Here is a 25,744-nt window from a genome sequence, read left to right on the forward strand (position 1 = left end):
CAACTGGTTCTAAAAGGGCTTCTAAATTTAACAACCGGCCAAAAGTGGCACCTTAGGCACAGACTCCGTGGGTGCTCCAGGGCTGGAGCACCCACAGGGAAAATTTGGTGGGTGCAGAGCACCCACCAGCAGCTCCCCGCCCCGCCCCAGCTCAACTCCGCTCTGCCTCCTCCCCTGAACGCGCTGCCCTGCTCTGCTTCTCCACCCCCCATTTCCCGCGAATCAGCTGTTCACGCAGGAAGCCTGGGAGGGATGAGAAGCAAGCGGCGGCTTCGCGCTCAGGCCCAGGGAGGCAGAGGTGAGCTGAAGCCGGGGGGTGCGAGGAGGGCCGCCCACGCCGCAGCAGGTAACCCGGGGGCACAGGGAAACTGCTCCCCGCCCCAGCTCACCTCCGCCTCCCTGGGCCTGAGCGCGAAGCCGCCGCCTGCTTCTCAGCCCTCCCAGGCTTCCCACGTAAACAGCTGATTTGCAGGAAACCGGGAGGAGGGGGGGGGGAGCAGGACGGCGCATTCAGGGGAGGAGGCGGAGCGGAGGTGAGCTGGGGCCACACGCGGGGCGGGGAGGGGAGCTACTGAGCACCCACCAAATTTTTCCCATGGGTGCTCCAGCCCCAGAGCACCCACGGAGTCGGTGCCTAAAGGAGCCATTTTTGATGTGATCAGTGGGGGAGTGGCTGCTCCCCTCCTAGCTACACTCCCCTGCCCCTAGGAGCCAGAGGGACCTGCCGGATGCTTCCTGGGAGTTCCCCAGGTAAGCACCGCCAGGACTCCCCACCTCGCCCCCTAGCAGGTCCCTTTGGCTCTTAGGGGCAGGATGGGCACCCACTACGGTGGCCCACAAGACCCTCCTGCCTGGTTCTGGGGGCAGTCAGGGGACAGGGGAAGGGGGTGGATGGGGCAGGAGTCCCGGGGGGCAGGGGTGGGCCACGACCCCCTCGTGGGGTGAGGAGGGAACCGGTTGTTAAGATTTTGGCAGCTCATCACTGTATAAAGCTATAAACCCAGAAGGTGACTCAGCTTCCAGGGGAAGGTGGGTCTAGGCTTCTAGGGAGAGGTGATCACACTAAAGTTGCACAACATCTGTCTGGAAATCATTTTAGGTGGTGCCTAACATCTGCACCTGCTGGTCTGAACAGGCTGATTACGTTTCGTGACACAAACAGTCAGGACCTTGGACTGTGATATCAGGATGGGCTTTCCTCTGATTTCTTAAAAAGGGGGGTTGGGGAGGAACCATGAGCAGGCCGGCCCGAGGGCAAGAGGGGAGGGGAAGCCTTTGTGTCTCTTTCATGCCGGTATTTCCCCTGAGCTCACAGAGCCAAATCCCTCTGTGTGCGCTACCTCACAGCTGCACTGTGGCACTGGGAATGGGCATATACTCTGTGAAGGTTACATGGACAGCCCAGGACCAGCTAAGCCAAGAGCAATGGGATGAAAATAAGAAAAGGGGAAAAACGTACAGTGGGCTCAACATTCACAACGAGCTCCGTCTGCAGAAACATCTCCCCAAGGGAAGCAGTGGACGCCCCAGTGCTTGGGTCTCTGACACCTAGACTGGCCACAGTACAGGAGAATACGCTGTAAGGAACAATCCTGCACTGGATGATCTCATCGATCTTGTCCAGGTTCTGTGACACAAACGCTCAGAGCACTAAGGGCTGAGTCATCCGGCTCAGCCTGTGATCCTGTGTATCCCAGGACCTGCCCTCTCCTAGTTAATCTCACCTTGATGATAAATCCTTTCTTTTCCAACTCTTCCAGGAATTGCTTCCTCTTAGCTTCCTTCTTGCTGCCAGGCTTGTGTTTGTCGCATACTAGGACGAAGTCCCACTTCATCTGGTTCTGACCAGAGAAAACAGCCCAATGAAATCAGCTAGCAGTGGCATTACAAGGGATATTCTTATAGCTTCCTCCCTGTATGCAGAGGCCGGACTCTATCTCATCAGGCCTGTCTGGAGGGCCCCTAGGATTCTTTCCCAGTAGAAAAAGGGTGACGGCTTGTGGGGAGGCTCCCATTGCTGCTGGGAGTACTGGTGATGCTCTGTCTGCAAAGTCAGAGTGGGGAGATCAGGATGGGGACTGTCTCCCAGTGGGCTGGAGAGAATGCCCTGAGGGTTTTCTTAGCACTAATTGAGCAGGGAGGGAGAAGCAGTCAGACTGTGGTGTGGATCTGCAATCTGATGGCACTTGGGGCTGTGGTGAGCTCACACCATAGCTTGAATGGAAGACCTGCTGCAGCACTGGACAGGAGGATCTTCACTCACCGGGACCAAGGGCTCCAAGTGTTCTCTCCGAGGAGTCAGCTGAATTTCATCCTGCGGTGAGAGGGAGAGAATGAAAAAGGAGGGGGCACGGAGCATTCCATGGGATGGCATCATCACACACACATACCTAGCGTCCTAACCCACACTCTGGGAATGCAGGAAATGTGCCCATAACCAAGGTTCCCGGTCAGGACCTGCATCCTCCTGCTTTAAGTAATGGGGGAAAGCTCTTAAATGAGCAGTTGAACCAGTTCCAGTTGGGAAGAGCAGGTGCCCAGGATTTCATGCCATACTATATCTTAGAGAGGTCCTCCTTTTCTGTTAAGTACAGAAACAATAATAAATCTTACCAAGGTACAGAGTCTTTCATCCCCAAGGATTTTGCAGACTACACAAAGAGTTTACCCCTAACTGCTTCTGAAAAGCAGCCACTGCAGGAGGTGGAAGAGAGAAGCTGTTTCAGATCATCCAGCACCACTACACGCTAGCTTAGGACAGAAAATGAAAGACAAAGAATGCATCCAAACTGCAGCTCCAGAGGAAATTCTAGCTGAGAAGCATTTCAGGGATATGGCAGGAAGTATAAGTGAGGTGACAGGAAGCCACATCTGAGAAACAGGCAGAGAAGTGTGATTGAACTGCAGGAAAAAAATATCAGGAGGAGAGATTGAGGAGCTGATTGCACAGAGGTGCAATCTGAACACATGGGATCCAATTAAACTACATAGGAAGAAAGCAGAGAGGGAGGGAAATGATCTATTTAAATGTTCCTGGCTTTGCTTCTGATTATTCATTAGCTGACCTGGAGAAGAGAAAGCAGGGACAAGGGATGCAGGCAGGAGTTACAGATTGTTTAAGCAGGCAGAAGTGTATTAAGGTTCACCTTTGTGCATGCATTTTCAAATGATTATTCACACTGCTTAAAGTTCACTTCTCTGAAACTGTGTCAGAAAGGTCAGCAGATCTGCTTTCTCCATGCATTTCATTCATACTGCTGGCTTTAGTTGTTACTGCATCTTCCTTCAGTTTGCCCTGCGCAGCTGACAAAGCTAAGAGAGAGGAGTGAGCTGGCTTCTCTTCCTGCTTGTGTATCCTCAAGAGAATTGCTTGCCACTTTCCACATGTGCAAGAAAACCCCTTGGAGGCCAGGGGGCTGGACAGGTGTTGCTGGGGGCAGAATCTGAAGACAATCAGGTTGTACAGGTGTGATTGAGGAGATAATTGACCCTTAAAGGCTTGGCTTTAATTGGCCTGCAGCATGTGTGGTAGTGGGGAGAGGAAGCAAGGGGGGGTGGGGAGTACTGAGCACAGGTTGGGAGATAGAGACCCCTGAATTCTAGTTCTCTGCCACTGACTGTCATCTGGCCTTGAGAAAGTCACTGCACATTTTCATCTCAGCTGCTGTGACAGTAATATTTTCCCCCATCACGGGAGTGCTCTGAGGATGAGTTAGTGGTTGCACAGAGCTTTTGAAGTGCAAAGCACTGCACAGGGGTGAAGTAGTCTACTATAATGCCATGGTGGGGAGAGTTAGCTTCAGGGCAAGGTGACCAGTGCTAGAGACCGAGTCACTCACACTGTGCTCTGTCCCGTAGACTTTACATTTGTAACCTTCCTTAAGGACTGCAAGTGTACAGCATCTCTAGGGAAAATATAACTAGCTTCAGCGATGCCTGGTCAATAGTGTGATGATGAGCACACGCTGTTCATAGGCTGCCAGTGGCTCTTGCTACTTGTGGCCTGAGATGTTTGTGAGCCTACCTAGCAGGGAAAGAGAAAACCCCGACAGATCATTATCAAACCCTTTAATAACCTTGAAAAGGCCAGCAGGGGTCCAGAGATGCAGCCCCTCCTGGGGCAACCTGGGAAAATCAGGAAAGGAACCTCTAGCTCTTTGGCAGATGTAAATCAGCAAGTTCTGTTAACTTCAACTGAACTATGCTAATTTATGCCAGCTGAGGATCAGGCCCCAGAAGTCTTCTAACAGCATGTGGGTCCCTGCACCAGTCAGTGTCTTGTAGTGCACCACGTGTGTTTTCCAGCACAGCCTCAGCATGGTCATTGTGACAGTGTTTCAAGGTGGGCAGACAGCTTAGATGTGAGGATGAAAACAGAGAGGCTAACCTTGGTTTGCCTGTGGCAACGGGAAACTTGGCTGCAATGTGTGTTTGCGTGGAGCTGCTCTTAGTACCTGGAAGGAAGAAGGAGAGCGTGTGGCCAGAGACTGGCATTTGTTGTCAGTCATGTCGGGAAGGTCCTTGTAAACCTTTATGAAAGAACCGAGTGAAGCACAATCCAAGGCTCACGTGGCTCCTTTCTGATAAGGGGACAGGGCTAACCTTGGGGAATATCTGTGATCACTTGTTCTGAAGGGGCGGGGCAAAATTCTTCTCTCAGATTTGCTGGGCTTCTGCAGGCTGAGCTCCTGACGTGCGCATCTACGGCTGGCTGCAGTATGGGGAGAGAGGAAATTCAAAGTGGGCCTCTCGGTGATATGTGCAGCCTGGGTCAAGACCCATGAAAGTTAATGGGAAGAGTCTCATTACCTCTTTGGATCAGGCCTATACAGAGAGCAGCACGCCCAGGCTGAGTGCTGCCACACAGGTCTGAGAGGAGGATTTTGCCCTCTGTATCCCAGATTTATCTAACGTCTGGTTATTTAAGCAAAGCTTATGGATCCTTTTGACGTATGGGAACTTGAAAATAGGAGTGGTGGTAAGAAGCAAGGCCAAATCCTCAGCTACTGTAAATAAGCAAAGCTTCATGGATCTGTGCAGTGTCACTTCTGGAAGTGTGCAGGAAATAGAAGAAGAGCAGATCAGCCTAGACTGGCTGCATGTTTAGTACATAATCCCTGGCCAGTTTCTCACAGGAGATGACTGGGATTGGCCTGCATTCAAGATACAGGGCTAAAGAAGTGATTGGACGCATTGTCCGGGACGTGCAGAAGGAAATCTGCAAACAAAGTCCTGAGCACAGTGGCAGTTAATGCTTTCTTCTCACGGACGAGTCCACAGCCCTGAGCAGCAAGACAGTCTTTGGTGTTTATTTTAAATTGTGAAAGTGATAAGCAGGGGTAGCCGCACTATCCAGAGATCTAGCAGAACAGGCAGATCGCCTAGCGCGACTGCCATGCGTCAGTGTCCACATGAGCATCTCCACATTCTGAAAGACACTGTGAAGTACCGACAAGGGACAGCACTAACATTATGCTTGGCAGGAAAACAGGCAGTTGCTCAGAGTCCTCTGCAGAATGATTCAGGCATACCTGGGTGTAACCATTCAAAGCCCTAATTAGGGATAGCAGGGATGAATCAGTTCAGAGGTAAACTAAATCCATCACCTTCGTGCCTTCAGAGACAAAGTGCATTCGATTTGTACTCAATCTCCTCAAAAGCAGTGTCACTTCTGGAAGTGTGCAGGAAATAGAAGAGGAGCAGATCAGCCTCGACTGGCTGCATGTTCAGTCCATAATGCCTGGCCAGTTTCTCACAGCTCTGTGGCGGAGGTGTTCTTTACTGTACACATACCACTTCTGCAGCAAACCATAGGTTGTTTGATAGGGATATGGCCAAGGGGCTCAAATGGCAAAATTGAAATCTGCGTTTCAAGGTTCAGCAGGGTTTAGATCTAGGGGTTTGGTTCCAATGTGTTTAAAGACAGGAGCCACTTGTGAAATTCAGATCTGGATTCAGAACCTCCCCCAGAAAGATCAGGACTTAGGTCTGAACCAAAATCCCATCTTGGAGGCCCTACACCAGGGGTCTCAAACACGCAGCCTGCGAAGCTATTTGCTGCAGCCCGCCAAGCTCCCAGTGTGCCCCCCCCCCCCAGGTTATTTCCTGCAGCTGCCAAGCTCCCCTCCCCTGCCGCCCACCCAGCGCACTGCATCTCCGCTCTTCTACCTACCTCTAGGCACTTCCTGCCACCAAACAGCTGTTTGGTGGCGCCTTAGCAGTTTCCAGGAGGGAGGGGGAGGAGCGGAGAGCCACATGCTCAGGGAAGGAGGCGGAGAAGGGGTGGGGATTTGGGGAAGGGGCTGGAATAGGGGCAGGGAGGGGGTGGAGTTGGGATGGGGACTTTGGGGAAGGGGTTGGAATGGGGGAGGGAGGAGGCAGGGCAGGGGCGGGGCTTGGGGCGGCGGTGTCAGTGATGCAGCCCGCAGGCTAATGTACTAGTCTTCATGTGGCCCTCCTGGTAATTTGAGTTTACCCTGCCCTACACTCTTTCCGATGGGCCTTACAGCTGCGTTTGACACTGCGGGTCTAATTCTGCTCTCACTTGCACCACTGCAATCCCATTGGCCTCCATGTGATCACACCAGTGTAATACTATTGATATGTTCCGAAATTCTTCCACATCCAGGCGTGGTGTGAGCAAACGCAACACCATTGATGTCAGTGGAGCAGCGCCTAGCCTCTGCTTCCCTCTCTTTTTTACGCTGACTTGCTCGTTTGTGACAACATCAGGTTTGTTGAGGCGATGAAAGGGCAGCCAGAAACAAGGCTTGACGGGCTGAGGGAGCCATTCGGAATGGTCCAGTGGCAGTGACGGCCGGCTCAGCAGTGGAGAGCATCAGTCGTAGGCAGCTGCTGGCCATCACTGTCCGCAGTCGTTAAACTGGGATGGCTTGTGACACATCGAGCAAATTAATGAAGCTCAGATTCAGGGGCTTCTGCTGGACTAACTACCGATCTGTATACGTGCTCTCACGATGAATATTGGCCAGCAGATTTGCCTTCTGCATTTTGTGACTCTCAGTCGGGATCCGTGTGCAAGCAACTCAAGTTGCCAGTGAATGACCTGGGATGAGCGACCTGGGATGACAGAACTATTTAAAACTGAAACCACGCTGCTCAACTGAATGTGAGGGAGGTTTCAGCAATACAAGCGTTGGTGTTCCTCCCTTTATTCCACATGAGACTTTCAGTTCCTTCCTTGTTAATGTTCTCTAACTTCCTGGTCCTCCACGCCGTGACTGGAATCTTACTTCACAACTTGCATAAGCAGCACCCAGCCGGCGTGCTAGAACCAGAAGAACTCGTCTGCCCACCATGCCCACCTGAGGCTGTGCCCTGTAACACAGCTGACGCTCTGGTGTTTGGGGACTGGACAAGAGGGCACTACCTGACTTTGACTACACGTGCGCGTACCCCAGTGTTTACTGGCTTCAAAGCCCAGACCTCCCTGCCCCCACCTCCTCCTGCCTTCCCACAGTGCTGGCAGGGAGCTCTTGGAGCTCTGAAATTGCCACTACAGCCCTCCCTTAGGCCACACAGTGAATTAGTGGCACAGCTGGGAACAGAGGTCAGGAGTAGCTGGCATCCAAACCTCAGCTTTAACCCCTAGAAAATGCAGGCAAGGGGTGAGAGGGGCTTTAAGCCCTCTTTGGGCCTCCCTGATCCTCTGGTTGCTCTGCACCAGTCTGGTGCTCCTGGTGCAAGTTATAGCAGCCTGAAGGCTGCTCCAGCTTGCACTGGTTGCCAGTGGCCATTGGAATTGCCAGGGCATGGAGGAGCCCTAGCAACGTGCCTCTTTACTCAGCCATGACTCTTGCCCCAGACAAGGGAGAAGGGTGGCATAGGAGCACTACGGTGTCTTCACACCGTCTGAAGGTGCCCTGATGCATCTGGCCTGCTGCCTCTCTAAGGCTCACCCTCTCTGGTTCCCTCCCAGCTCTTTTCTCTCTGCCTTATCTCTGCGAGACATATTCTGCTAAGATACCCCACCATGGGGACCGGCGTTTCCGCTGCATCAGTGGGTGCAGAGACAAGGGGCTGGTCGCTACAGGTGTGCCGGCCACCAGGTGTCTAGATATGCTCTGGGCAGGTTCGATGATAAAGTGGTGAAAACACCTGGGGCCTGTCTACAGTGGTGCTCTTCATTTCTGCCGCTGCTGCAGCTCTAGCAGGGACAGGACTGGTGAGCAATGTTAAGTGGAAAAAGGCTAGTGTAGCCACCCCTCTGTCTCACTTCCTTTGCTTGGGCTTCCCTTTCTGATTCCCTCTTGCCCCCACCCTCCTTCTGGCTGCCTTTCTTCCACTGGCCCTCTCCCGAGCTGCCTAAAGGCTATTTCAGTGGAACAGCCTAATCCATCCCCGCACCCCTGGTTCCTGCTAGCACCACCCTAATCAGCTGCTGTACATCTGCTTTTCTGGAGTCAGACCTGAATCGCGGCATCCCGTGGCTCAGAGAACAGTTTTACATTAACAGAACTACACCAGAGAACTTCTCCAAGTCATTTGAGGGGAGGGGTAGCGCAATGGTTTGAGCATTGGCCTGCTAAACCCAGGTTTGTGAGTTCAATCCTGGAGGGGGCCATTTCTCTGGGGCAAAAATTGGGGATTGGTCCTGCTTTTAGCAGGGGGTTGGACTAGATGACCTCCTGAGGTCCCTTCCAACCCTGGTATTCTATGATTTACACTCCTGGTTAGGGCAGACCCATGTTTCCCAGGCCTCACAAGCAGGTTAGAGTGGGAAATGCCCCAGGCATCAGTCTCCTGCTAAAGTTAGTCAGTCTAGAAATAATCAATAAATAGCAGATAAAATACTATGTGCCCTATTGCCAACCGGAATAGATGGGCTGGGAATGACCAGATATGGAGGGCTGTGGGAGGAATGTCCTAGGGGGTGGAGCTATTGTACAACTCCAACCCTAATGGTTGGTGCAGTGTACCTTGTCTCCAACACGTCCCCTCCAGGGTGGAGAGGACTCAACAATCCTCCCTTTGACAGATCTTGCCCTCCCCAAGTCTATCCAGGCCCTCCTCCATTTAACACACACTTTCTGCATGTTGCTGTATGGGGAGTGTTCATTATGGTTTCCACAGCAACAATAATTTGCTCACATTGCACATATGCGTATTCAACTGGCATTACAGATAACTCCATATCAAGCAGAGCTGGTTGAATAATGACAAAAATGTATTCACAAATCAATGAATCCCAGATTGCTGAAAACAATCCACTAATACTGTACCTGATCCTCTCTGGAACTGGCTGATTAGTAGGAAAAACTTCTTCCCAGCTCCTCCCGTCCCAGCCAAGTTGTGTTTAGCACAAGACCAGGGCAAATACAAAGATGGCTTTGGGGCTGTCCTGCACCAGCCTGGATCTCCAGCACAAGTCAGAGCAGCCTTCAAGTTGCTCCAGCTTGCCCTGGTTGGCTAAGGGGCCATTATAATTCTTTCCCTGGACACCACTTCCCACACCGGGGGACCAGAACCAGGACAAGCTACCACACCACCAAGTATACTCTTTGCACAGGGGAATCCTCAAGGAGTCAGTTAAACTAACTCTAGGGTGCTTTGTGCAGCTGGAACAGGACAAGGCAACCAGAGAGGGACCAAGGATTTGGCCCTATGTGCAGTTGAGGAGGCTGGATTAGGGTGGCTGTGGCCATCATAAAAAGAAAAGGAGGACTTGTGGCACCTTAGAGACTAACCAATTTATTTGAGCATGAGCTTTCGTGAGCTACAGCTCACTTCATCGGATGCATACTGTGGAAAGTGTAGAAGATCTTTTTATATACACACAAAGCATGAAAAAATACCTCCTCCCACCCCACTCTCCTGCTGGTACTAGCTTATCTAAAGTGATCACTCTCCTTACAATGTGTATGATAATCAAGTTGGGCCATTTCCAGCACAAATCCAGGTTTTCTCACCCCCCCCCCCCCACATGCACAAACTCACTCTCCTGCTGGTAATAGCTTATCCAAAGTGACCACTCTCCTTACATTGTGTATGATAATCAAGGTGGGCCATTTCCAGCACAAATCCAGGGTTTAACAAGAACGTCTGGGGGGGGGGTAGGAAAAAACAGGGGGAAATAGGCTACCTTGCATAATGACTAAGCCACTCCCAGTCTCTATTCAAGCCTAAGTTAATTGTATCCAATTTGCAAATGAATTCCAATTCAGCAGTTTCTCGCTGGAGTCTGGATTTGAAGTTTTTTTGTTGTAAAATAGTGACTTTCATGTCTGTAATCGCGTGACCAGAGAGATTGAAGTGTTCTCCGACTGGTTTATGAATGTTATAATTCTTGACATCTGATTTGTGTTCATTTACTCTTTTACGTAGAGACTGTCCAGTTTGACCAATGTACATGGCAGAGGGGCATTGCTGGCACATGATGGCATATATCACATTGGTGGATGTGCAGGTGAACGAGCCTCTGATAATGTGGCTGATGTTATTAGGCCCTGTGATGCTCAAATAAATTGGTTAGTCTCTAAGGTGCCACAAGTACTCCTTTTCTTTTTGTGAATACAGACTAACACGGCTGTTAATCTGAAATCTGTGGCCATCATAACTCTGAATTGGCTATGATCTGTGTAAAATGTCAACTTTAATTCTTGCCTTTAACAGAAGTTGTTGTGTCTCTTCCCTGCCCCATATTTAGGGCCCTAAGAAATTCACAGCCATGAAAAACGCATCACGGACCGTGAAATCTGGTCTCCTCCCATGAAATCTGGCCTTTTGTGTGCTTTTACCATACACTATACGGATTTCACAGCGTTTCTCAAATTGGGGGTCCTGACCCAAAAGGGAGTTGCAGGGGAGTCACAAGGTTATTTTAGGGGGGTCGCAGTATTGCCACCCTTACTTCTGCGCTGCCTTCAGAGCTGGGTGGCTGGAGAGCAGCGGCTGTTGGCCGGGCGCCCAGCTCTGAAGGCAGCTCCCCGCCAGCAGCAGCACAGAAGTAAGGGTAGCAATACTGCACCCCCCCCCACAATAATCTTGCGACACCCCCCCACACACACAAACACCCCCCCACACACACCCCACACACAAACATACACTCCTTTTTGGGTCAGGACCCCTACAATTACATAGGGTGACCAGATGTCCCGATTTTATAGGAACAGTCCCGATTTTGGGGGTATATCACCCCCCCACCCTCTGTCCTGCTTTTTTAGACTTGCTAGCTGGTCACCCTACAATTACAACACTGTGATATTTCAGATTTAAAAAGCTGAAATCATGAAATTTACGATTTTTAAAATCCTAGGACTGTGAAATTGACCAAAATAAACCCTGAATTTGGGAAGGCCCAACCCATATTGGAAGAGCAGCTAATCAGCTCCACCACATGGGAGAAGGTGAGGAAATATGTAATCCCCCTACCTCACTGTCAGCTTTCACCTGCCCAAGCCCCATCCACAGAATCTGAAATATCATTCTCCTCCAAGGCTGAACCCTCACACTTGGGCAAACAGGTATCCTCCTTTCATACCTACCACATCTACATTATCTCTAGCACATCACAGGCCCCGGGGGCTGTTCACACTATACCAATAAGGGCTATTCACATGAGTGAAGTCTCTAGGATTATTAGGTACCATTTATTTTTTTCTTTAAATTCAGGATGGTTTGCAGTTGTTTTGGTACCTGAATCCCACAATGAAAATTTGTGTCTCTGCTCTTTAAGAATCATTTGCAACAAACAGCTTATCACCACACCACCTCCACTCAACTTATTTTCCACTGCATGCATCCGATGAAGGAGGCTGTAGCCCGCGAAAGCTTATGCTCAGATAAATTTGTTAGTCTCTAAGGTGCCACAAGGACTCCTCGTTCTTTCTACTCAACCTAAAGAAATCCCAGACTCTGAGGAAACTCCAACTGAATTGACACATAATCCATTTGTATACTTCCCATTCATTCCCGTCTTCTCGGGAGACTCCAAGAGTCTTTTTGGACTAAGGAAAATGCCTGATCTTTCTTTCTTTCTTTCTTTCTTTCTTTCTTTCTTTCTTTCTTTCTTTCTTTCTTTCTTTCTTTCTTTCTTTCTTTTTCTCTTTCTGTTTACAGAAACAAAACATCTATCTTCCCCTTTTAGCTAAGTGGGCCTTTCCCCTTCACCTTAGTGTGTTTCACCAGGTTCATAAAAGCTCAAGGGAGGGGACCCTCAGCTGATGTAAATGGGTGACTCTCCACAGAAGTCAGCAGAGCCCCACGCTGAAGACCTGAGCCCAACTTTCAATAAAATGTATTTCTCTTGAAGCCAACGCTTGCTTCCCACCCCTCCTTTCCTTTTGATTCCCCCTCCCCCGCAGCAAACCGAAGGCCACATCATCTGAACATAAACGGAGCCTGGAAGCAAAACGGCTCGGCACCGGTGGGGAGCGAGATCTCCCAACGGCGGCGGGCAGAGGCCCTGGGAAACCGTGAAAGGAGCATGACACGGAGTTTCGCAGGGCGAACGGCGCCAGGAAGGGGAACTAACTCCGTGTGCGGGGTGCGTTCCCGGCGCGGCTCGCGTTGCTCGGAGCGGGCCTGAAGCTGGACTGAGAATCGGATCGGACTTTACAAAGGTGCCTGGTTTCAAAGGTCCAGGGACTTTGCGCACCAGGCGCTGGGCGGTTTCTCCGTCTTACCGACATGGTGGGGAGCCCGGAGCAGAACCAATCTCGCTCTCTGCCGGGATCGGGACCGGGACCGGGACCGGGACCGGGAGCGGGGCGGCGCGGATCCCGAGGCAGGTGGCGGAGCCCGGGCCGCGGCAGGGAGCAGCGGGCGCGGCTCGGTTCCCCGTCCTCGCTCTCAGCCGGTTCCCGGGGGCTCCGCTGCGGCGCCGGGCTCTGCCCGCTCTCGGGCGGGGAAGCAGCCTCCCGCGGCGCGGCGCGGCGAGCTCGGAGGCAGGAAGGGAGCTGTCCTCTCCCGCACCTGGCCGGGGCGTGCGGCTGGGGAGTGGCAAGGCCCCGGCCCCGCTTGCCAGCTGCCTGTGGCTGCCCGAGGGGGACGGGTGCTCACCGCCCCACCCACCACCCCCAGCGGGGGAGCCTCGTGTCTTGGGGCGGGGCTGATTCCCCTGGGTGCTGAGCTCCCCCCACCCCCCTGCCTTCAGTGGCAGCTGGCGGGGGGCCCAGCCCTTGGGAGAACCTGACTCCAGGCGTCAAGCCCTAGCCCCACTGAGGTCACCCAGCGTTTTGCCCTTGATTTCCATGGGGCCAGGATTTCACCCAGGCCTCTCAAGTTGGGCACCCACTAGGGTGACCAGGTAGCAAGTGTGAAAAAGCGGGACAGGGGGTGGGGGGTAATAGGAGCCTATATAAGAGAAAGCCCCAAATATCGGGACAGTCCCTATAAAATCGGGGACATCTGGTCACCCTAGCACCCACAGCCAGCAGCCAGGTTTGCTGAAGGTTCGCCCTGCTGTCATGAAGGGGAGCAGGCACTGGCCAGAGGGGCGCGGCCCTCCTCCCCTCCATTCCAGCCTGTCCCGTTTTGTTCCTCTCTGCCCTAAGCCTCCTAGCCCCCAGTCCTTCCTCCTTTCCTCCATCTCCCACCCTGGGCTCTTCCCGTGCTTTTTTCTGTCCCTCCCTGCCCCCCTAGGCCTTGCTGTAGCTCTTCCTCTGGATTTTCAGTGTCTGTTTCCCCTCATTCAGAGAATCAGAGAAGCGTAGGACTGGAAGGGACCTCAACAGATCATCTAGTCCAGTCCCCAGCACTCAAGGCAGGACTAGTATTACCTAGAAAGACCATCCCTGACAGGTGGTTGTCTAACTTGTTCTTAAAAACCTCCAGTGATGGAGATTGCACCACCTCCCTAGGCAATTTATTCCAGTGCTTAACCACCCTGACAGGAAGCTTTTCCTAAAGTCCAACCTAAACCTCCCTTGCTGCAAGTTAAGCCCATTGCTTCTTGTCCTGTCCTCAGAGGTTAAGAACAATTCTTCTCCCTCCTCCTTGTAACAACCTTTTCTGTACTTGAAAACTGTTAGCATGTCCCCCCTCAGCCTTCTCTTCTCCAGACTCATGTGTTTCTCTAACATGTAATAATGGTTTGGCCTTCCCTGTTCTTTCCCTCCGCCTCACCCCTTACTCTGGCCTTTCTTTCTGTACCTGCAGTAGATTCTGTATTCGTACTGGTATTTTGTTATGTATTTGAACTGCAGTGTCACCTCCGAGCCCCAGTCATGGAGCAGGGCCTCATTGTGCCAGGTGCTGCACAAACACAGAACTAAAGGAAGGTCTCTGCCCCAAAGAGCTCACAATCTATGGGTCTTCCCCATTTTCACCCATGCTCTTTGAAGGCCTGATCCAGCTCCCAATGGGAGTCTTTCCATTATCCTTAGAGGGAATTGGGTTGGACCCTCTGTCTCTTCTACTCTCCAGTCTCTCTTCCCTTCCCATCACACACTCATCCGTCCCATTCCTCTCTCCCTTTCTCACCCCATCAATTCCTCATTCAGTCTCTCTTCTAACCTGTCCCCTCACTCACTTTCCATCCTCCCCAGCCATCAGTCACCTGCCACTTCTTCCCACCCACACACCCATCATTCCCTCTTCTGGCCCCACACTCTTATCATTCTTGCTACCCTCCTCCCGGCTCCACCAAACACTCTCACTTACCCTCCCCCTCTCTGAGTTATCCTTGGAGGGACTCGGTCCTCCTGGCTTTTCCTTCCCCTCCCTTCCTTCGTTAGCAGACTTGGACAGCAGCAGGACCTATGGTCCCATGTTAAACTTGGGACTTCCCTGCAAATGGGATGCTTTGGGGACCTCCCATGAAGGTAGGTTGCAAAGACCACCTTTGGTCTTGATTCTCTCTGGGCCCCCCACTGTCCCTTTCTCCATTCCACTGCTCCAGCCAGCAGTGGAGTTACATGAGGAGGTCTGAGCTGCTCCAACAAAGCCTCAGAAAGCTTCCTCTCATTCTCCAGGAGCCACGGAGGGGAAGGAATGGTGGGCCAGGCCCTAGAGGAAAAAAGGGAAAGGGATAAGCAGTAATTGGAGGATTTGAACTGGCTTCAAATTTCCCCTGCTTAAAGGAAAACTGCAGTGATTTTTATTCCTGTCTGATGATTGCAGACAAGTTTACTGAGTCGGGAAAAGAAGGACACAATAAAGCAACATGTCAAAAATGGTTCGGACATTCCATCAGTGGGACGGGGCAGCAGGGCAAATCCCGGGGCTGCAGTCTGTTGGCATGCATCAGGCCAGAAAAATCAGAGCTGCAGCTAGGGACACTGGGAACAGCAGCAGACTTCCACAGCTCTTGTTAAGTGCGTTGGGTGGGCCCAATCCTCAGCTGGTTTAAATCGGTCTGGTCCCCATTGAACACAGTGGACTTTTGCTGATTGATGCCAATTGAGAATCTGGCTTTGTATTTTTTTTTAATGGACTTTTTGTGTAATGTGAAAAATTACAGAATTTAAAAGCTGTGGAAATCTCCTGCTGTCCCCCGTGTCTCTGACTGAAGCTCTGATCACCTTCACATGGCCAGGCTGACAATCTGGCTGCTTCCTGCCTTATTATTTCAGATTTTATTTGATATGCTATATGGGACCTTTTAAAGCAATAGTTATCAGTGACTTTAGTCACATCTGAACAGTGACACGCTGCCAATATTTTAACCAGGGGCTCCCACAAAACTTTCCCCCTCTAGCCTGTGAAAAGCAGGTATGGTTTAAGTTTAAATGGAACGCAGATCAAAACCAACCAGAAGGCTGCCGTCAAATCAAAGCTACCCCACACCTGCTGAGATGCTTCTGGCACTCCTGATTCCCTCTCCTGCCAATCCTGCCTCCTGCTCCCCTCTCTATACCAACAGCTGCCCCTACCCCCATTGATCCTTGTAACCCAACTTTATTGGTCCATTGGCCCCCTCCCAGCATAGGGCCCAGACCTGGCTTTATCCACTCCTGCTGACAAACCCCATACATTGTGGAAGGGTGGGGGTGTGAGATTTCTGAGAGGAAGGAAGGAACAAAGCACTTTCTCATCCCCATGGAAGGAGACATCACCACGAGCTGTACAGACTTAATATTAAGTGCATTTCCCTGGAAATGTTCTGCCTGCGTTCCCGAAAAAAAATATTTTGAGTGTTTAGAGTGTATGGCACCGTGTCCAAGGTGTGCCATCTGAAATACGGGGTGGTGACTGGGTGGCAGAGAGGACCTGAGAGCCTTTTAGGGGTCCGGGGAGTCAGGGGATGTCTTGCCTGGGAAAATGTCTTACTTTTGAAATAGCTTGCTGCAGTCTAGTGCATTCCAAAGGCAACACATTTCCCCTTCAGAAGTATTTTTATGAACTGCAATCCAAGGGCACACCGGTCTCTAGTGGGGTTAGTTTACCAGTATCCAGAGAGAAGGTGACCCATCAGAGGCAGGGAATCATTCCAACTCCTCCCTGCAGTTTAATAGCAGAATTTTAATAAGGGACTCCAGCGAGTCCCCTCCAGCATGGTACTGGGTCAAAGGACTGGAATGAGTGTATATTCCATTGCAAGGGAGCTGCCAGTCACTTCCTTGCTTTGCATGGACACAGCCCTCTCAATTTTGCCACCAGATACTTGGTCTACTGCACTGCATGTCCTGCCCTGGCCATTATTCAAGAATGCAAATGGTGGATGGTCATAAAACTCAACAGGTGTCAGGTTGTTTCAAGAAAAACAAAATAATAACAAACCCCATTCAAGTCCATCCATCTTACATTGGCGCCCCTCACTGTAGAATCGTTTGATGTTTTCCCCTTGTAGGTGAGCATTAATTACCAAAAGAGTGGGATGTTTACAAACCGGCTGAATGTGAGTACTAGTTAAAAGAGGGTGCACTAACAATAACTTTCCGCTCCTCAGCGTGGATCGCCAAACTCTTGACTTCTAGTTCCACTGCATATTACTCCTTTATAAGGACGGCAGTAGTCCAGTATCCAAATTCCAGCAAGAGCCAGCATTCGGACTGCACTCAACTGGTCACATTCAATATGGACCTGATCAAAAGCTCACTAAAAGAGGCTTTGGATGAGCTCCTGTGTGAATTGATATTGTATTGCCTAGGTAACGGGGAAGCCTCAGTGCAAAAGAAGCACCGTCTTTCCAAAGGGTGGAAAAATATACCAGAATCTGAGCATTTGAAGAATTACAGTGGGTCTTTTAAATAAAGTTTCTGATTAAATAAAACCAGCCTTTGCTTTTGCAGGGCTGCCAGCTCTCATGATTTTATCGTGAGTCTTGTGATATTTGGTGCATTTCTTAAAGTCCCACCTCCTGAAGTCATTTGATTACATGAAAATCGCAATTTTCAATTTTTTTAAAAAGTGAACATCTAGCCCCCATGGCTGCAGAATAAAGTTGAAAATGTGACTTGAGTGTATCTCCAGGGCTCAAAAACCCCAAAAGCAAAGAAAAAGAACCCACATTTCTTATTTTTAGAAATCTCTTGATTTTTTTAAAGCCAATCTCATGGTTTTGGGGGGCTGAGTCATGATTTTTCAATGCTTGGCATTAGCAATACTGAGTTTCTTTTACAGGGTGGTTTTTGGAAGACTTATCTCACTCTGACCACCTACTAGGTCACATAATTCTCATTCCCACCTGCACATCCACATATATAGGGGTGGAAATATTATACTGGGTATCTGTTCGACCTGATCCTTGGGTTAGAGCTCTTGTTGTTAGCACCATGTCAGAGATGCAAAACTATTCTACTGGCTCAGCCTGGCTGCCAGAGCAGGTGAACTCTATTCCTGTAGTCCCAAGCCAAAAGAGTCTGAAGCCCATCTCTGTGATGCAGAGAACAAAAGGGTGAGGACTGCTAGGATAGCCGCAGGACCAGCCAAGCCCAAGAGGAAGCTTAGCCTGAGCTGGATGTTATTTTTTATTTAAGTTAGCAAGAAAAGCAAAGACCAGGAAGGGGCATGTTTGCATGCTGTGTTTGGAGCAGGGTGGAATGGGTTAAGAAGAATGAGTAGCTTTGAAATGCACACACCAGGGATGAGACAACTCTGTTATACCTCTCACCATGTGTCAGTGTTTTCTGAGTTTTAATTTTATTTTTTACAGAGCAAGAACAAAGCTCTGCTCTGCCCAGCTACAGCACAAGGTTTCAGCCTCCTCAGTATCCTCCTATCTGGATTCCCGTATATTGTTCCATAAGCTACACAAGGGGCAGGTCTACACTCGCATTGGTGCAGCTGCACCAGACACTGTCAGGAGAGATCTCTCCCGTTGGCTTAATAACTCCACCTGAGCCAGGGGTGGTAGCTATGTCAGTGGGAGAAGCCCTCCCGCTGACTTAGTGCTGTCTACATGGGAGGTTAAGGTTGGTAAAACTCGACACCCCTGAGCGACATAGTTATAGCGCAGTAAGTGTGTAGTGCGACTACATGCATCTGAAGAAGTGGATATTCACCCACAAACGCTTATGCTTATGCTAGTCTATAAGGTGCCACAGGACTCTTTGCTGCTTTTCCCGATCCAGACTAACACGGCTACCCCTCTGATACTTAAGTGTGTAGTGTAGACGTGGGCAAAGTGATGCTCTTAAGGTCTATGTACACTACAGGTGTGATACTGGCAAACAGGGGCGTGCACAGAAATGTAACATTGACCCCTTTTGCGAGGGCATGTTCTGTGCCCTTCCCCTGTCCTGGCCCCGGGAGGAGCTCACTCTTCCTCCTGCCATGGCCCAACAGGAGCTCACTCTTCCTTCCCAGCAGCCCCGGGGTCAGGAGGCACTCGCTCTCCCACATCCCCAGCCACTGCAGCCCCAAGGCTGGAGGAGCTCTTTGCCACTGATGATTACTGGGGGGGCTTTGCCATTATTGATGGCACAGCTGCAGTGCTGTTATGTAGATGATTCCTACATTTACAGAAGGGGTTTTCTCTCAGTGTAATTAATCCCGCTCTCTGAGAGGTGGTAGCAAGCTCGACAGAAGAATTCTTCCATTGAACTAGCTGTGTCTACACCAGGGGTTAGGTCAAGCTAACTATGGTGAGCAGTGCACAAAAGTTTCACAACCCTGAGTGCTGTAGCTAGGTCGATCTAATTTTTTTTAGTGTAGACCAGGCCTAATCAATGTTGGGGATTTCTAGATGAACTCTGGCTTGTGAGACAGCCAGGACTTACAGAGCCTGACTCTACACTCAGTAAAGTCAATTTAGTTCAATAACTTTGCCAAATGCCTTTAACAGGATCAGGCCCGCAAGTCTGAAAAGAGAAGAGTTCCAGATTTCCTGCTATGCGTATAGTCAGTTAGAGTGGGAGCTTATCTTCCAAGAAGCTATCTGTGGGGATTGACGGGAGTGAAAGCTTTACTGTGTGTAGCCACAGAATAGCAGCAGGGTTATAGGATGAAGGTGTGTGTGTGTGTGTTTGCACAGTTTCGGACAGCTGATAAAGAAGGGTACAGAAGTTGCACTTGATAAGAAGGATCATGTTTCCCCTACATCAGAAGAACAAAGTCCAGGTGTGTCTGAAAAGCCTTTAAGCTGTCTTGGTGCACCATCGTTGTCAGATGGAGGTGAAGCGGGGTGATGCCGTCTCTTCCCAACTGGTCCATGTAGCTTCTGAGTTTTTGGAGCTGTTACTGGAAGCACTATCTCTCATAGCAGCGTGAGAAGATAAACATTTTTTCTTCAAGTCTGGGGGAATTTGGAGCTGAACAGGCAGGTTTCTTTCTTTTCCCCGCTACTCCTGCAGTCAACGTGACAAATTAAAATGAATGGTGCTCTTCTTTCAAGTCCAACGTGCCAGGCATAAACTGCCATCTGCATTATCCACAACACTCAGTCTGCTGGATTCCCTACTCATCACACCCACAGTCTAGTGCAGAAGATGGCGGTGGTCAGAAGACACAGTTCAGCCGGGAGATAGACCTTTGGGAGGAGAAGGATCTTTCAGTGTCTTGGTGAAGATCTGGGTTTGATCTGGCTGAGTGTTCTGGAGCCATAGTTCACACAGGCATGGAAGTGTTGGATGAACAAGGCTCTCCACCGGTGATCTCCCAGGGTTCTAAATGAAAGAAGGCTGCACTGCACACGCCTGCATCGTGGACTGAGGATGGCACTGAAATATTTAATGAGCTGCACTCAATCCACAGGAAGTTCACAGGAAAGTAATTAAAGGAACACCCCTTCCTGCATAGATGGTCTGAGAGTCAAGAGAGGAAGATTAGCCGATGGAAAAGGGGGACTGAGAGCAACTATAGCCCAAATGGTTTCCTGGTGGAAGAGCGGGCCCTTGGGTTGCCGGGATCCCTAATTACACCTCCCTGAGTCTCACAGCACACAGAGTTAATCCTGAGGGCATTCTGCACCAAACATTTACAAATGCTGCACCGACATTTTGAAAATTCTGCACACAGTCTTTTAAAACCCTGCACATTTTATTTGTCAAAAAAATGTGGAGGCTCCAGCCTGGCACTGGGGGACAGAGGCCCCTGGCTGCCCAGAGGTGGGAGATCACTGGGCAACTCCCCCTATCCAGGACACGGACTCAGCGGTGAGGCTGCACCCAACCCTGCCACAGCTCAAGGACCGGGCCTGCCCCAGAAACACCCCAGAGCCCTGCCCCTCTGCGCCAGATGCACCAGGTGTGGGCAGGCAGGCTCAGCAAGGCAGGATCCAAGTGTGGAGGGGCTTAGTGTGGGGGGAATCCAGTTGTGGGTTAAGAGGGTTCTGTGTGGGGCAATCTGGGTGCAGATGGCTCAGTGCGGGATCCGGGTGCAGGGGGGATCAGGATGCATAGGGGCTTCTGTGTGTGTGTGTGTGGTTTCTGGGTGCAACAGTAATGTGACTTTGCAGGGGGGTCCAGGTGAAAGTGGTTGGGGCTTAACAGGGGTGTCTGGGTGTGGGAGGCTCAGTGGGGGGTCCAGATGCTGGGGGAATGGGGCTCAGTGGGGTTGGGATCCAGGTGCAGCTGGTTGGGGCTTGGTAGGGGGGGATCCGGGTGTGAGTGGCTCATCGGGGTGGTCCAGGGGGAGTGGGGCTCATCGGGGATGGGGTCTGGGTGTGGGGGGAGGAGGGAATGAGGGTTGGCTGGAGGGTCTGGGTATGAGGGGGTCTGGATGCACAGGGGTTGGACGGATGTGGGAGCAGCTCACTATACAGTGATTTCTTCCTACCCACTGCAGCTGAGGAGTGATGGGTGAAGGAAGAGGGGGGATGGAGGGGGGGAATTTGCAGAGCTTCCTACAGCTGGGGGGAGAAATCTGGTGTGGGGGGTATCTGACCCAGCCCCGGATGCCATGCAGGGGAAGAAGAAGTCCTGTCCTCCCCAGCCCAGCCAGGACTAGCAGCTGAGCCTGGCGCAGGGTAGGAGCCACCAGTCGTGTCTTTCCCAGTCTTCTCTGCTGGCTGCCCTGGGCACCCGAAACGTACTGAGGGGAGAGCTGCATGACCGCTTTTGTGGCTTCCCTTTGCTTCCCTGTCAGAAAATCATTTTTCTGCGGGGAAACAAAGAAATCTGCGGGGGACATAAATTCTGTGCATGCACAGTGGCACAGAATTCCCCCATGAGTAATAAGTTAGAGACATTGTAGGGGCTACTCTAGTTCACACCAACTGGCTAAGGTCTGTCTAGCAGCTTATACCCCATGGGAACAGGTGTAGTGCAGGCATGGCCTCCTCCACCCCCTTCTGCCCGTGCGTGTGTGTGTGTGCATTGGGGCAGTTGGTATAGAAGCCAGCTACACCACTTTGTGCCAGCTGAGAGCTCTCCTACATGGGAAGAATTGTCAGCTAGCCAAACAGGGCCAGATTCTGCCACTTTCTCCTGTCTGAGTGGCACAAAGTGCGTGGAACAGGAGAAGCAACTTCACTTGATGTCAAACTACTGCTATGAGTCTAATAGTTCTTGGGCACGTTATTCTTAAAGATTGGTTGTCAAATGTGTTTCTTAGCAGTTAGCGAAAATCCTATTAGAGAAGTGTGAATGAGGAACTTAGCCACAAACTTAAACCCTGACAACAAAGTGTTAGCCCCAATATAAGGGACCGTCATACATCGCCATCTAGTGTGCTCCAGTGCAACAGGAGCTGTTCTGTTTCAGAGAAGCAGGAATCTTTCTTTTCCTTTCTTTTTTTAATGTATTCATTAAGGGCATGATTCTGCTCACTGAGGCCAATGACTATTTCTGTTGATTTTAATGGAAGTGGGAATAGGCCCTGCCTTTTGACATAAACACAGAGGGCTTAATACTCACTTTGGAGTATACTGATTTAGCTCTACCGAAGTCAATGGGGCTATACTGATTATTTACACCAGCCGAGAATCTAGACTAGCCTGTGAAGGGTGTATATTATTACACAGTGCTGGGCAGTTGGAGGATTAAACAATTCCCAGAGGAAGAAGAAAGAATCCTTGCACTGCCCCGTCCTAGCCCAAACACTATTTGCAATTACAACAATGTAAATTCAGAGTAAATGCATTTAAATCAATAGACTTACTCCAGATTTACACCACTACACAAAAGCTCTCCACACCCTTGACAAGCTGTGAAAAATACTTTGCACAAAATAAACAGACTCCAGTAATTACCCTCAGATAACAATGTAGTAACTAACCTTTAATTAATAAAGTTCCTGTTGCATTCAGCGGCACTCAGAGGGAAAAAATGATTCAGGGTGCTTTTAGGACCTCTGCTTCTTTTTTCAGAACTGTGGTGGTTCTCATACATTGTAATTTCTGTCAGTGGCACTTCTTGTGCCAAGTGAAAGCTACTTGAAACCTTATTACTCTAGGGATAACCAGGAAAAGGGCAGTATTTCATATTTTTGGGGGGGTTATGCAGTATTCAGAATTGCCATATTATGTGTAAGTGGGATTGATTTTTCTGTATCAACAATGAGCATTAATGTGTCATCCACTTACTGTGTGTGGAAGGCTATATTGTAACATTTTATTCAAAAGACACAATACATATAATTTCATGGACTTTGCTCATGAGGAAAGCAAGGAGACCTGCGGTTACACTGACCATGTTGGAGTTCATTAGGTGAATGATTTAAAACACTTCTTGGGGTCTGTGGTTTTAAAGCAGCGTCATTCAAACCGCAGCCCCAGAGCCAAATGCGGCTAGTTGTGTCACAAAGTTTCAGCACTTGTTAAACCTGCTGCAGTCCTTTCTCCTTGCTTATCATGTGCTGCCGTCGTGTGGCCATTTCATTCATTTAATGCCACAGATATACATTTCCCTTCTTTTTGCATGACTTCCATTAGTCTAATCTCTTCCGTATTATGATCCAACGACATGATACATGAAAAAAGTTTAAGGACCCCCTCCCATGTAACCATAAAGAAAGGAAGTTGTTTCAGGACTTCCCGCCCCGCAAGCATGAAGACAGAATGATGGCAACCCACCCGTCCATGCCCTGCATGAAGGTCACGACCCCTAAGGTTGAGAAACTGTACATTAGTCCCCGTATTTGTACTTGCAGAGCTTTGAGGGCCTGATCCAAAGCTCACTGAATTTGATGAGTCTTTCTATTGATTGCAGTTGACTTTGGATCAGATCCTGAGTGATAGCAACACACCAAACAATGATTAGGAAACTCCTGAGATGGTCACAATGTACAGCTACCCTGAAGGAAGTGGGGATGTATTAAAAACATTGCAGTATGCAGAACAATGACTTTGGGGCAGACAGGGCCACATTGCCCCATCTCTAGATACTTTAACTGGTGTACGCCCAAAATGGTGTCACTAAAGCCGCTGTGTTGTCCTAGTACTGATTAGGCTGTCTCATGTGCCAACTAAAACCGCTGCGCTGGTAACTGAGCAAAATACCATCACAGCGGCTTTTTGTTGTTTTTATAAACCAGAATACACATTAGCCCTCATTAATGCTTCAGAGTACAGACTCTTCCGTCTGAAATACATGCATCATTTCATCCCTCACAACAGATACGTAACTTGGACCACAGTGTATCACCACTCTCCCACATTCCCGGAATTTATTAAAGGAACAGTCTCCCAATTCCTCTTCTCCCCAGTTTTCTTTTTCTCTCTTCCCCATCTCCATGGAGAGAATGAAAATGACAATTTTGTCTTCCTGCATTTCTCTTTCGACGTGTTATCTGGCAAACACTGGCCTGCAGCTTGAGATCTTCTCTGATTTTACAAGCTAAACTTGTATTCCCCAAAGAACTAATGGCCTGTTTGACAGCACAGGGACGTTAACTCCAGTGGCCGGGCCAAATTACAATCTTGAGTAATTGTATTCAAGTCCACTAAAAAGTCCTCCTGCATTTCAATTAAATACGCTTTTCTCCTCCTCCTATCCTGAACGGCTGCCTCCACACCACTGATTTGGTGCCTCCTCCCTTTTGTCATTGCAAGTAACTGGCATCAGAATCAGTGAATCGGGAAGGGAGGAGGAACTCCCCCAGCTTTTCACATCTCCAGCCTGAATCAGTCTCGGGCCGCGGGCCCAGGGGGTACGTGCGGTGCACGCATCAGGGCTGGGACAGGACGGGCCAGAGCCACCCCGCACAGGGACTGATGGGGTGTACAGTGGAGAGGCCTAGGGGGAAGCGAGACGGCCGCCAGCCATGGAGCGGAGCACCCCTGCCGGGCCCCGCGACAGAGCGCAGCCTCCCGCTGCCCCCGGGGCTCAGATCCCGCCGGCCCGCCCCCGCCAGAGCCCCGCCCCCCACCAAACACCCAATCAGCAGAGGGCCCAGTCAGAGCCGCGTGCGCAGGCGGCCCCGCGGTGGCCTCCAACCAGGAGAGAAAACGGAGGCGCGCGGGCCCCGATTGGCGACCCAGGACGCAGGCCCCCCCCCCCGGCCCGGAGTGCGCATGCGCCGTGAGAGCAGTCGCTGCGCGGGAGGCGGGGCTGGCGCGCGACGCACGGAGCGGCGGGGGTGACCTACGTGCGCAGGGGCGCGCGGGGCTGCCCCTTGTGAGGTGGTGCGGGGCCGATGGGGCCGGCCGAGCTCCCCCGCGGCGAGCGCGGAGCCGCCTGAGCCCCGCCAGCCGGGGCGACGCCATGCGGCGCGGCGAGAGGAGGAGCCACGCCGGGGCCCTGAGCAAGGCCGCCCTGGAGGAGCAGCCCGGCGGCGGGGTGATGGAGGCGCCCCCGGGCTCCCGCGGGGACTCGCCGCCCGCGGCCCCCGGCAGCGCCGCCCCCGGGCTCCGCCGCAGCACCGAGTCCGAGGTGTACGACGACGGCACCAACACCTTCTTCTGGTGAGAGCCCGAGCGAGCCCGGCCCGGCGCCTCGCCGCCCGAGCGAGCCCGAGCGAGCCCGGCCCCTTGGCTCTCCTTAGCCAGTCCCCGTGGACTCACTGACCTTGTGCTGCCCCCCCCTCCCCCCCCGGCCAGCTCCGGCGGCTGATAGAGGCCCTGCCCCGGGAGTCCCGGATCCCCGGTGCACTCCGACCCCAGCTGCCAGCGGAGCCCCGACTCCCCCCCCTCCCTCCCAGGGAGCCTTTCACCCCAGTGCTGGCCAGCAGCTTGGGCCCTGGGTCCCGGAGCCACCTCCAGCTCTTCCCCCCGGGAGGGGCCAGGGCCCCTGCCCCCTCCTTTCTCTAGTTACTGACTAACGCCGCCTGTACATGCCCCCGCTAACACCCCGTCTTCCTTCAAGCTGTTCCGCACCTGGTTGGTCACTCTGATATAGCCATTAAACCACCTTTTCTGCCTCCATCAGCTACTTCCAGAAGGCCTGGGGGATATAGGGTTGGGGTATGTGGAGAAGGGGGGTATCTAACACAACCCCGAAGACACTCCAGTGTTTTCTAGTGAGTG

At 51.2% G+C, this 25,744-nt stretch overlaps 2 protein-coding genes across 6 annotated transcripts in view; one reads left to right on the top strand and one right to left on the bottom strand.

Moving 5' to 3' along the window:
• The window catches only part of ANO9 (anoctamin 9), a 79,627-nt gene that overhangs the window by 28,598 nt on the left and 25,285 nt on the right, over window positions 1-25,744 (bottom strand). For 2 of the 4 annotated variants that reach the window (XM_073347023.1, XM_073347020.1), the window contains exons 1-3: window positions 12,645-13,011; window positions 2,264-2,314; window positions 1,725-1,841 (exon numbers count right to left, since the gene is read on the bottom strand). In XM_073347023.1, the coding sequence (XP_073203124.1) occupies window positions 1,725-1,841; window positions 2,264-2,314; window positions 12,645-12,650 (174 nt within the window). In that variant the 5' untranslated portion in view covers window positions 12,651-13,011. Of the gene's footprint in view, window positions 1-1,724; window positions 1,842-2,263; window positions 2,315-12,644; window positions 13,012-25,744 lie in introns of those variants that run through there. The other 2 variants (XM_073347022.1, XM_073347021.1) reach the window with 2 other exon arrangements.
• The window catches only part of PTDSS2 (phosphatidylserine synthase 2), a 67,568-nt gene continuing 66,520 nt past the window's right edge, over window positions 24,697-25,744 (top strand). For both annotated transcript variants that reach the window (XR_012159303.1, XM_073347026.1), the window contains exon 1: window positions 24,697-25,183. Coding sequence is in view for 1 of the 2 variants with exons in the window: in XM_073347026.1 (XP_073203127.1) it covers window positions 24,984-25,183 (200 nt within the window). In the remaining variant the exon portion in view is untranslated. The remainder of the gene's footprint in view (window positions 25,184-25,744) is intronic.

The sequence above is a fragment of the Lepidochelys kempii genome, chromosome 6, assembly GCF_965140265.1.
Source record: "Lepidochelys kempii isolate rLepKem1 chromosome 6, rLepKem1.hap2, whole genome shotgun sequence".
NCBI lineage: Eukaryota > Metazoa > Chordata > Testudines > Cheloniidae > Lepidochelys > Lepidochelys kempii.